Source organism: Nanorana parkeri, unplaced genomic scaffold, assembly GCF_000935625.1.
Source record: "Nanorana parkeri isolate BGI_ZX_2015 unplaced genomic scaffold, ASM93562v1 scaffold1462, whole genome shotgun sequence".
NCBI lineage: Eukaryota > Metazoa > Chordata > Amphibia > Anura > Dicroglossidae > Nanorana > Nanorana parkeri.
The window spans coordinates 1-12,839 of record NW_017307730.1 but is presented as its reverse complement, the minus strand read 5'-3'; the positions used below and the strand labels follow the sequence as shown (position 1 = coordinate 12,839).

At 48.4% G+C, this 12,839-nt stretch overlaps 1 protein-coding gene across 1 annotated transcript; it reads right to left on the bottom strand.

Moving 5' to 3' along the window:
- Positions 1-568: 568 nt before the first annotated feature.
- On the bottom strand, positions 569-12,390 carry FBXO41 (F-box protein 41; the record flags this gene model as incomplete). The annotated part of the gene is made up of 5 exons (XM_018570133.1): positions 569-825; positions 4,034-4,149; positions 6,306-6,464; positions 9,452-9,570; positions 12,295-12,390. Coding segments are annotated over 5 exons (553 nt in total), but the record flags the coding sequence as incomplete, so codon positions are not given.
- Positions 12,391-12,839: the final 449 nt, after the last annotated feature.

Genomic DNA, 12,839 nt, shown 5'->3' with positions numbered 1-12,839 from the left:
ATGCTTGGTGAAGGCTTCTTCCAAAGTGCGTTCTTCTTGGCCTGGTGGCTACATGAAGACCAAGGCCATGGCTCTATGCAGATACACAGGATTCTCGAGGGTGATACATTGTATTACATAACCGCCAACGGGTCTTATTGCCTTCCGAAATGACATTGTATCTCGGCTTGGGGCGCTTTGCACGGTGGACAGCGGATGGTCTTTATCCAACACAAGACTTCCTCTATATACTGTACCTCTGAACATAAATTAACTGGAATACCACATGGCTTCCATTGATGCTTTTTTCTTCTTCTTAAATAATAGCATATATTTATATATTTATCTTTAAAATATTGATATATATTAATATACAGATTTATAAGTATATCTCACGTGACAGAAACACAAAGAATACGATCCACACGGACATTAGGAAAATCTGGGAATCGCCTGCAGTGCTACATATACCGGGGGCGGACCCCATTGAAGCGCCGCTCGGTACTGCACTGCTGCAGTGAAGTTTACACCGAAAATGTATGATAAAGACTCTATCGGACAACCCTGGAGGTTAGTGTTACCCTTTCTCGGCACCAAGGGAGGAGCCCCACGTCAAGGGGCGTGTCCCTCTATTGCACTGCTGTAGTCAGGTGTTACAAAGACACTTTCTCGGAAGCAGGTTTTTGGCAATGGGTCTTGGTGGCACTTCTCATGAGGAGACGGTTCGGTCTAGGTGTCGGAGGAGGCTCGAGGATCACAAAGTCTATTTCCTATCAGGCGGGATTAGCAGCCTTCCTCCACTTTAATGTGCAGAATCTTCGAGAAGCCCGGCCTCTTCTTAAGAGCCTAAAACACAGGAAAATGTGTTAGCTGGTGCCAACCGGTGTCTACAAAGCCTGACTGTTGTGGGTGCTCAAGGGGTGATGGTGGGTTAAAGGGGAAAGGTGACACCACCATTTCCCCTATAACCTTTTTTTATTCAAGAGTAATTAGCAGTTACAACTAGGGATGCAGCAATACCGATACGAGTATCGCCCCAAATGCTCAAAATACCTTCAATAATACCCGAACTTCCGGTCAGAGGAAGATTTCCTCTGACCGGCAGTGCCGTAGGGGTACATGGAGCTGGCTTTCTGGGCAATCAGGAAGCCAGGCTGTGAGTAATGATCTGCCTCCTGGCTTCCTGATTAGCCAGGAAGCCGGCTCCATGCTGGTTGGCCTGGGAAGCCAGCTTCCCGGCCAATCAGCATCAAGCCCGCCGAAGCTCCAGAGTCAGCTTCCCGACCAATCAAAATCGGACCGGTCGAACAGCTAGCTCAATGCTGATTGGCTGGGCAGCCAGCTTTCCAGACAATCATCATGGAGCCGGCTTCCCGGACAATCAGGAGGCTGGGAGGCGGGTCATTACTCGCCGCCTGGCTTCCTAATTGGCTGGGAAGCTGGTTTACCGGCCAATCACAATGGAGCCGGCTTCCGGGGAAATCAGGAAGCCGTGCGGCATGTCGATGCCTGGCTCCTTGATTGCCCGGGAAGCCAACTCCACTCTAGCAGAAGCACTGGTATCGGTATTCGGTATTGGCAAGTACCGAAACAAAACTATCGCTACTCGTATTCGATACTGAAGAAGCGGTATCGGTGCATCCCTAGTGACAACAAATCTGAATTCTTCTCCATATTCACCTCCACACAATAAGACACTTTAATAACAATCTCCAGTGCAGACCAAGAATGCGGCCTTACATACAGGAGGTAGGATGAGGCATGCCTTTTTAAGAAAATACTCATGCAGATACCCTCAAAGGTGTATTTTCTGGGAAGGGTGCTGTCCTAGCCAGCGTATAACCAGAATGATGGGATAAGTGTTGGGGTTGGGGCCCGGCGCTACCGCAAGGCGACTGCCAGAGGATCCAGACACGCGCGGCACCTCAGGCAGTCGCTGGCCAGCTAATGCCATCCTTCTCCCAAGGATGTACATGCAAGTCCCTAATATGTCCCTTTTTTGCCAGTAACCCACCCCTACCACTAGGCCTACCTCTCACAAAGCAAGTGCACCCCAGTGACGTAGCGGGGACTATAAATATCATCCCGGCATCAATGATGGCCCTCCCAAATCTCAAGGGAACTCTGGGTTGTGTCTAGATTAGACACAGGCTCTCCCAACATGGCAGAGGACACATTGCTCTTGCGCCAGGCTCATTCTATAATGGGGGTCATGTGACTGCTTTGTTCACTACTGCCAGCCAGGCGGGAAAGATTCTTTAGATTGCAACACCCTACACCAATCTGGCAGAGTGAAAGCTTAGCTCTTAGCGTGCAGTTGTGGCCCCGAGCCCGTGCCACCTGCTTACATGTTACATTCTTTGGAATGGACTTTCTTTCAACTGTGTATCCTGCTGACATTGGAAAGATCAACCAAACACGCAAACCGGGCCTGTGAGAAGGAGCCCTTATTGGGGGGCAAATGGGACAGAACTTTTCTCTCTGTGGTACAACTGGGTCCTCTGTCTGCCTTAACTACCTCAGGGCCGGCCGTAGTAAAAAAAAACAGCCGGCCGGGAGCTCTCTAGATCTGAGCGGGCGTCTTTAGGCGTCCGCTCAGACACGCCCCCTCGCGCGCCGCTGGGGGTGCCTGTTAACATACAAGCTCTACAGCCGGCGGATCGCTTGTATGGGGTAACGATCAGTGCCCCCGCCGTTGTCCCACTGATCCAGTGCTCCGCTGTGCCCGGTGCGAGCCCTGGATCAGCATGGCGCCTGTGTCACAGGGGAGCAGAGGGAGATGGTTACACGAGCTCCCTCCGGTCCCCTCTCCTCTGAAAGAATGCGGAAGTGTTGTATATTACATCACCCCCGCCCCCTCCGGCCAAAAATTTTAAGTTACACATAAAAAAGAATAATAAAAAAAAACAATTCCCTACCCATACATACACGCATGCAAACATGCGTCGGGTGTGCCAGCGTGCAAAAAAGACAATTGCGCCCATTACGCCGCACATGTTACATATCGCCGCGAACGTCGCAGTGAGAGCAATAATTGTAGGGCCATCAATCACTGATAACACTAAACTGATGAGCGGTAAAAGCTTTTAAAGTGTCGCCTATGGCCAATTTTGGGTATGGTAGTTTTCTGCGATGTCGCGGGTGCGCGCAATTTTAAAGCTTGGCATGTTTGGTGTCTATTTACCCGACGTGACCTGATCTTTTATATTTTACAAAAAAACTGGGTAATAATAAATGTTTCCTAACATAATGTCAAAAAACATTTATTTACAATTATAGTTACATAGTATTTAGGGTCGAATAAAGACATACGTCCATCAAGTCCAACCCATATAGATATTATAGTACAAAATAAAACCCGTAGTGGTGATTAAATACCAGGAAAAGAAAGCTCTATCTGTCCCCCAAAAAATGTATAACATTCATTTCAGTACAGCGTTGAATGTCAGTCAAAGTATCGCAGCGCTGAATACTGAAAAATGGCCTGGCCAGGAAGGGGGTGTAAACACCCCGGTCAGCAAGCAGTTAAAAAAAACAAAAATGACAGCCACATGGCTGTAAATAGAGTGTCTTAAGGTGCCCATACACCTTACGATTATCATACGATAATCGTATGCGATCGACTTTTCGAACGACAATCGTACGTGTGAATAGAGTGCCCGAACCGACATTACTGTACAATCGTACGACTTTTGACGGTCAAGCATGTTTAAAAACTTTGCTAGATCGTACGATTGTCGTAAGGTTGCTGGCGTTTCCGTCCGTCAAAAGTCGTACGATCTACACTGCGCATGCGCGAACGAAAATACGACAAATCAATTCCCGCATTTCGTCCAGGTGCTTTTCGTTAATTACGGCTAAATTAATCTTGCGATCATCGGGGCAGGATGGGGCTGCCGTACGAAAATCGGACGACTATTCGATCATCGGACGAAACGTTTCGTCCGATAATAGTAAGGTGTATGGGCACCTTTAGGGTTGGTGTTAAAGCTTTTGTGATATGATCCTGTAGACTTCCCAAAATAAAGAGTGCATAGATGAATGGACTACCTACCTGCAACTTATTGACCATCTCCTCAAACAGCTTTCGGGCTTCAGTACTGCTTGGATCCTTGAAGTAATCCGCGATGCCAACCTGCACCACAATGGACTTCAGGTTGCGGCAGACACCTGTAGATATACAAAGTAGAGGTCGGACACTGACTACTTGGGTGCCCATTGAAAGATTTGGTGCCTTTACAGGGGTGTGGAATTCCTCTCGCCCAACGCCAGGGACATGCAGTTTCGGGCGCCGGGCGAGTAGTTTTTTTGTTCATTTAGCCCCGCCCGGACAAGCAGAGCTAAATGTACAGCGGGGAGCCGCCGCTCGTTTAGTACAAGTGATCTGATCAGATCACTTGTATCAAACAAGCAGCGGTGATCGTGTCCGCCCCCACGGTTTGCGGGGTCCCCGAGACCACGGCAGAACGGCTCAGCCATAGAGTGTAGAGTAGACGAAGAACGTCGGTTCTTCGTCTGCTCTGTGTGATCTCTGAGACCGTGGCGCTGTAATCACAGCGCCACCTGTCTCAGCTGTCAGGAACTGCACAGGACTTCTGTTCTGTGTTGGAGGGCAGGTTCCATAGAGAGAACCTGTCACCCCAAAACTATCACAAAGGGGCTTGTGATAGGGATAAAATTAAATTTTAAAAAAAGTAAAAAAAAATAATTTTTCAATAAAATATATACAAATGTTTAAAAATAAAAATGATAAAGTAAAAAATTAACAACAAAAAAAATTAAAACCCCCCTGCCGTAGGACATTGTGTGTGTGCGCGTTGAGTGCTGCCGCCAATTCCATTGTGGTAGCCAGGCAGCAGAACTCTTACACACACACACACAATCTGCATTAAAGGGTAAGTTCACTTTCCCAAGTAATATGGGAAGATGGAATAACCCAATGGAATCTGGCCCCGTCTCTTCCAACTTCTCTCTCCTCCCCGCTATACTTACCTTTTGGCGAACAGTCCCTCCCCTCCATCAGTACGGGTGTACTGTCCAGCGCAGCCCTGCCCCATGCATATTGCTCGCAAATTGCAAGCTCTCATTGGTCAGCGTGGTCAGGTGACCACGCTGATCAGTGAGAAGCACTATTTAGCACAGTCAAATACATTTTGATTAGGGATGCACCAATGTTAGTATCAGTGCCGATACCGAGTATTTGGGCGAGTACTTGTTCTCACCCAAATGCTCCGATACCTTCCCTGATACAGGAACTTACGGCCAGAGGAAAATTTCCTCTGACCAGACGTGCCGTAGGGGGAAAATGGAGCCGGCTTCCCGGGCAATCAGGAATCGCCCACAATTTGAGCTCAGTATGAATAGAATTTGTAACATTCGCCTCATTTACAACGCCAGTGTTACATTCGCTGGTTTCCGACTGCTTATGAACAATCCCCATTTTAAAAATGGGGGATCAAAGATTTTATTAAAGAATGTCGATTTAATCCCATGAAGGAACCCCCCACTGCACTGTCACAAGTAAACTCTGTTTAATGGAGATTTTACCCTGCAATCCTTGCTTGTATATGCCGGCATACACCCTGTACTCCTGATAACTCCCGCGAATGGGGCCCAATGACAGCCAATGAGATTATATCTAGTCCACTGAGGCCTGGTTCACACCTGGGCGTGTTGTAGCGCGTTCCTACGCTCTGCAAAACGCTCAAACACCGAAATCCCATTATTTCCTATGGGTATGGTTCACACCTGGGGGCGTATTACAGGCCGTATGAACGCGCTACAAAACGCCCTACGCCCAAAGAAGTACAGGAGCTTCTTTGGGGCGTTTTTGTCGCGCGTTTCCATTGGGATACAGCCAAGTAGCCCTCGGAAATGCGCGTATATGTTGCGCGTTTTCTTTTACCGCGAATCGCGTAACAAACGCGCATATTCGATACGCCTAGGTGTGAACCCAGCCAAAATGTTTGCAGAACGGAAAAAGAAGAACAGAGCCGCACCCTGGGATCAATTCACATCCAATTGTAGGCAATCCACACAAGATCCTCTGCTTACACGTTTGGCTCAATAAGGGCATATTCCTAGGCGCTTGGGCGTTATGTGGACAATTGGGGTATAATAAAATCACACGCCATTAGCTGAATGTGGGTGCAGCTCTGGTCTTCTTTTTGCTGCAAGTTCCACGGAGAGGAGTTGTATAGGGAGCCGCCACCAGGGACTGAGTAGCTGGAGCTAAAGTACCTGAACAGTGTAACTGCAAAACTCCAGGACCCTCTTTATAAACATTCCCTGCGGGTGGTCTGTGCCATGCTCAGTTTCCTACTTACTGTTAAAATGCAGCAGGGCTTTTGGTGTGACCGGCGTGGAAGTTAAAACCAACATCTCCAGTCCCTTCAGGCCCTCCCTGCAGACCTCCGCTGCCACCTCTTGGTTGATCTCCGTCACGTGGTCCAGCTCGAGCACCTGCAGACGCATGCAGTTCCGAGCTGTGGGGGGGATGATGAACAGTCACGTCAAAGTTAAGAATAGAAGGTAATGTGCTCCGTGTGCAAACATAACCTAGTCTGCCTTTCTGTAGGGACTTTCTGTAGGGTCCCTTAACATGCAGACCTGTCCCTCAGTGATGACAAGGGATCGTTGTTCCAGGTCAGACCAGGCCGTATGCGACTTCCAAGCTCCCTGTATCAAGGAATTACTTCCAGGATTGCCATGTGAGTGCGACATTTACCCAGGAGCCATTTGTTCTTTTATAGGAGGTTATGTATGTGTTTTATTGTCCTTGTAGGGGCCCTGCCCTATGCTGTTGTGTCCCTAATTAACCACTTTGGGACCGGAGCAATTTAAAAATCTTCATTTAGAAAGCTGTATAATCTCCTGGGGACCGGGCACTACACATATATGGCCGGCCCGCAGCACCATTGATCCGAAGGGGGCATACCTGTACATGTTCCCTTGCTTGCCTATCTCCGTGTACAGAAGCCACGGCACCACCTGTCATTCAACGGCAGAGAGCAGCGGCTTCAGGCACATAGCCAATCAGGCCGACTCTGTGTGATTATTGTGATTGGTTAGCACAGCAATCACATGGCAATGTTTACATTGCCAAGCCAATCCCTCCCCTTCCTGCTGCAGTCATGATCTTGCCGCTTGAGAACCAGGACATCTATATACTGTATGTACGGTGGTCTGAAAGCAGTAACATTTAGTTGCTTGTTGCAGCCTGAGCTCTGTTTTTGTTGGAATCTGCTGGTTCCCCTAAGCTCAGCGGGTTGATTGCTTCTGCCTGCTATTGTGAAGGTGGTATTCATCATCAGTGTGTGAAGGACAAATACTGGGTTGTGAATATGTATGTGGCCCAACCAATCTCTGAGGTCCTTCTTCAGAGGCTTTGATAGATGATAGATATTTGGGATGGCTTTCCTGAGTGTTCTCTACCTCCTGGACTTCTGCCTGTCGATGGTTTGTACATAGGGGTAGAGGATGTATGCTGAGGCAAAGCCACAAACGGGCTCTGCCTCAGCTGAGGTCATGTGCCTGGGGCCCAAGAACTTAAGCTGGATGCTTTGACGCCTTTCTTGAGTGTTCGTTATCTCCTGGACTTCTGCCTGTAAGATGAGGTGTGCCTAGGGGAAGAGGATGTGTGCTGAGGCAAGGCCACACATGGGCCCTCCTTCAGCCGAGGACATGTGCCAGGGTTCCAAGAACTTAGAGAACTATGGGGTTAGGGCTTTTCACCATAGTTCTCCTGAGGGTAACAGGAGGACACAAACTAGCGTCCTCCCGTCACCCTAAGCTCAGTATACAAGCTCCAGTATACAAGTACGCAAGCTCCAACTCGCGGTATACTGAGACGCCGCAGCTGAAGCGGATCCCGACAATTATGTCTGGATCCGCCCAGCTGCGTGATTGACAGCTGGTTCTGCCTATCTAGAGGCAGAGCCAGCTGTACCCGCCCCCTCCCCCGTCCGTTCCGCCAGTCAGCGCTGGAGGATCGGAGCGGGGAGGGGGGAATCTAGCCCCTCCCCTGTCACTGCAGAGAGCAGTGACAGGATCGAGAGGTGAGCGAACGCCGGTATGTGTTTGCTCACCTCCCGATCTACTGAGCCGACCTGTGACAGTCTCATTGTCATTGGCTAGAACTATGAGGAGGAGTGAAAAGCACCCCCCTCATAGTTCTCCTTTAAGCTGCCTGCTGGGACGCCTTTCTTGAGTGTTCTCTTGGACTTCTGCCTGTAGACGAGGTGTGCCTAGGGGAAGTGGATGTGTGCTGAGGCAAAGCGACACACGGGCCCTGCCTCAGTCAAGGACATGTGCCCGGGGCCCAAGTACTTAAGCTGCCTGCTGAGACGCCTTTCGCTACCTCCTGGACTTCTGCCTGTAAGATGAGGTGTGCCTACAGAAAGAGGATATGTGCTAAGGCAAGGCGACACATGGGCCCTGCCTCAGCCGAGATCATGTGCCCGGGGCCCAAGAACCTTAGCTGCCTGCTGGAGCGGACATGTAGATTTGCTAAGAATCTTTATGCTGAAGAGTGTCGCAGAGCAGCCGGGTAGAAGCTACAGCTGGACTTTGTAATAAGGATTCATTGCCTATCATTCAAGGTATCTTTCACTGTTCTAAAAGGGTCAAGAGCCAGATTTATTGGAAGGAGATCCACTGCAACTTAATATACAGGTGAAACTCGAATAATTAGAATATTGTGCAAAGTTCATTTATTTCACTAATGCAACTTAAAAGGTGAAACTAATATATGAGAGAGACTCATTACATGCAAAGCAAGATAGTTCAAGCCGTGATTTGTCATCATTGTGATGATTATGGCTTACAGCTCATGAAGACCCCAAGAACCCCAAATCCACCACCTCAAAAAAGTAGATTATTACATGCAATCAATAAAACAAGGATTGTACATAGAACAATATCGGACCTCTGAAAAGTACAAGCATGCATATGTACTCAGTACTTGGTTTGGGCCACTTTTGCAGCACTTACTGCAATTACTTTTGCACGATATTCTAATTATTCGAGTTTCACCTGTAGACTGTGCCTGCTCTTACAAAGTCATAGATCTGCCTGGCTGCTCTCACAGGGCCAGCAATCACCAAGATGTTACTCTTAAAGGGCCCACTATCACTTAATGAATACCTTGTCCTATTTGCGTGTTATTGTTGGGTATCCTACACCCCTAAACTCATTTCCATTGAACTGAGTCCAGCAATAAAAGGTTAAAAGATTGGTGCCCAACTTCTCCCCACCGTACACCAAGAACCATTCCCTGTGTGGGAAATATCGACCACAGGGTGTAATTCTGCACCACTCCAACAGGAGGAGTTCTGCATCTCAATTCTTTTTTGCAATCAACTTCAGCACAGAGAGCTGGGTGTGAAAACTTTTGTAAATAACAACGATTTTGTATCAGTTTTGTTATTAGTGATTTCGCAGAACGTAAGAGACATGACAGCCGGTTGCTCACCCAGCGAGGACAGCCCTTGCACCCCGCAGCCAGCTCCCCCGACGCCCAGCGCCCTCAGGTGAGGCCAGCATCGTCCAATCATCTGCAGGCACCGGTTACTGAAACGCGTAGGCTGTTGGCTGTGTGCAAAGGAAACAGGAGAAGAGGAAACACATTATCACATCTTTTAGGGATCGGAGGCTTTGCCAGACAACAAACCACAAAGTACACTGGCATTAAAGGGAGAAGTCAAAGTGGACCTGTGAGCGATAGATATCGGAGCTGCCAGTGGCCACATTGATGTAAGTGACCCCCGCTCTGCTCCACTCAATAAAACCATTCTCACAAGTAAGGAATTCCTTGTCCTGCATTGGTGCCATGTGACCAATATCAATGTAATTACCATACTTACATATTCCAAGGAGCCATACATATTCTCATGTTCCTTATTAGCATTTATCACCCTACTGACAGTGAGCAGTGCGATGATAATGGGGCCAAACTGTGTGGGGAAAGTGGAGCTGACCTACAGCTGAACTCCACAGAGTTATTCTTCATACATCTTCCATAGGTCCTACTGTAATGGAGTTACCTTCCTAAAAGGGGGTTACCTTAATGTAGAAGGAGATACCACTCAATTTGACATGAAATAAGACTGTATTACATGGTCCGGAAAGGCTGGTAGGACACATCAGATCTCCTAGGAAGAAGCAGTCCACTTAGAAGGAATGCCTAGGCATCATGAACCTTAATTAGCCAGAGTCTTCAAAGGACTTCTAATGAGGTCCCGTCAGAATTGGTCACATCGATGGTTTGGTGTGCTGCTTAAGGAATACAAATCTGTGAGGCTGTGATAATGACCTTGACCGATCTACAGCTGAACTCCACCGAGTTATTTTTCATACATCTTCTATAGGTCCTACCCAGATAGCAAGCAATTGAGCTGCAAGTTGGAAAATGACTTGCTAAACTATTGCTGACTTGCCGAGCTTCACATATTTGTTGCACAATTACAGCAAGTCAGCATTGCAAGTCTCCAGACCGGCGAGCTTGCAGAGCTCTTGCTAAGACCTGCAGGACTCTTGCTGTAGACTTGCCGAGCAAATTTGCTACAAATTCAAAAAGTGTCGCCTAGAACTTGTGCTGCGAGTGTTCTGCAAGTCTACAACTTGCCAGGAATGTGTGCAGCAAGGTAACAAAAATTACAATTTTACCCCGCCACAAGTTTGTAGCAAGTTATCCTTGCTATCTGGGTACTGTAATGGAGTTACCTTCCTAAAAAGTGGTTATCTTAAAGGAGAACTATGGGGTCAGTGTTTTTCCCCATAGTTCTCCTTAGGGTAACCGGAGGACACAAACTAGTGTCCTCCCGTCACCCTAAGCTCAGTATACCGCGAGCTGCAGCTCACGGTATACTGAGACGCCGCAGCTGAAGCGGATCCCGACAATTGTGCCGGGATCCGCCCAGCTGCGTGACTGACAGCTGGCTCTGCCTATCTAGAGGCAGAGCCAGCTGTACCCGCCCCCTCCTCAGTCCGTTCCGCCAGTCAGCGCTGGAGGATCGGAGCGGGGAGGGGGGGAATCCAGCCCCTCCCCCTGTCACGGCAGAGAGCCGTGACAGGATCGAGAGCGAAGGTCGGTATGTGTTCGCTCACCTCCCGATCTACTGAGCCGACCTGTGACAGTCTCATTGTCACAGGTCGGCTAGAACTATGAGGTGAGTGAAAAGCATTCCCCCCTCATAGTTCTCCTTTAAGGATTATGCATCTGTGAGGCTGTGATAATGACCTTGACTGATCTACAGCTGAACTCCATAGAGTTATTTTTCATACATCTTCCATCGGTCCTACTGTAATGGAGTTACCTTCCTAAAAAAGTGGTTACCTTAATGTAGAAGGCGATACCACTAAATTAGACACCCAATAAGACTATATAACAACGTCCAGAAAGCTAATAAGACACAGTAGACCTCCTAGGAAAAAGCAGTCCACTTTAAAGTAACGCATGGGCATTATAAACGTTAAAAAGCCAAGGTCTTCAAATGACTTCTCCTCCTGTCGGAAATGGTCACATGGACTGGTGCAGCTTAAAGGAGAACTATGAGGTGGGTCCTTTTCACTCACCTCGTAGTTCTAGCCGACCTGTGACAATGAGACTGTCACAGGTCGGCTCAGTAGATCGGGAGGTGAGCGAACACATACCGGCGTTCGCTCACCTCTCGATCCTGTCACGGCTCTCTGCCGTGACAGGGGGAGGGGCTGGATTCCCCTCTCCCCGCTCCGATCTCCCAGCGCTGACTGGCGGAACGGACGGGGGAGGGGGCGGGTACAGCTGGCTCTGCCTCTAGATAGGCAGAGCCAGCTGTCAGTCACGCAGCTGGGCGGATATCGACATCGATGTCGGGATCCGCTTCAGCTCCGGCGTCTCAGTATATAGAGAGCTGTAGCTCGCGGTATACTGAGCTTAGGGTGACGGGAGGACGCTAGTTCGTGTCCTCCCGTTACCCTAAGGAGAACTATGGGGAAAGCCCTGACCCCATAGTTCTCCTTTAAAGAATGCACATCTGTGAGGCTGAGGCATTGATCTAGACTCAACTACAACTGAATTCCACAGAGTTATTTTTCATACTTCTTCCATAACTCCTACTGTAATGGAGTTACCTTCTTTAGGTCAGAAGGGCAACAGCAGCTGCCGTGAACGGTGTCCGTGTTCCTGTTAGGACAGGTGATGGCGGCTACTGCTGTTCTTTGTGTTTATCAAAGTTTTTAAAAACAGATGAAGTGGAAATTTCTATTTTGAAGTAGAATTTTCAGGTAAGCAATGGCAGCCCCTATTCCCCGGTGGTGCCAGGAGACTTCTCTTACCATGGATGTAACGGTGCCACCTGGAGGGAGATGATGTCTCTGCAGCCGGCCCCTAATGCCCAGATCACCTCGTGACCTACTGGATCCGTTGAGCTCCTGGAAGTTTAATGAAGATAGCAATAAGAATATAGACAGAGCATCAAATATAACAATGCATCGTACAGGGAACTGAATGTACTAAGACATGTCCAATGTTCCACTGCCATTAGTGTATATTGTTGGGATTGCGGCTCTGTCATTGACATGCAAGCACAGTAAATATGACCTGATATCAGACCCTGTACAGCAGAGCTTACACTGGGGGAGGGGGACGCAGCGCAAGGAGAGGTTAGAAAGACAGTGAGAGGAATGCCACATTCTTTTCCATCTTATTTCACTGTCCAATCACAGGCTGGAGCAGGGACAAGATCTGTAAGTGTAACTTAACTGCAGTAGTTCTATGTGACCCTCTACTTCTGTACTGTATGTGTCCCCCTGCTCCTGTACTGTATGTGACCCTCTACTTCTGTAATGTATGTGACCCCCTGCTCCTGTACCTGTATGTG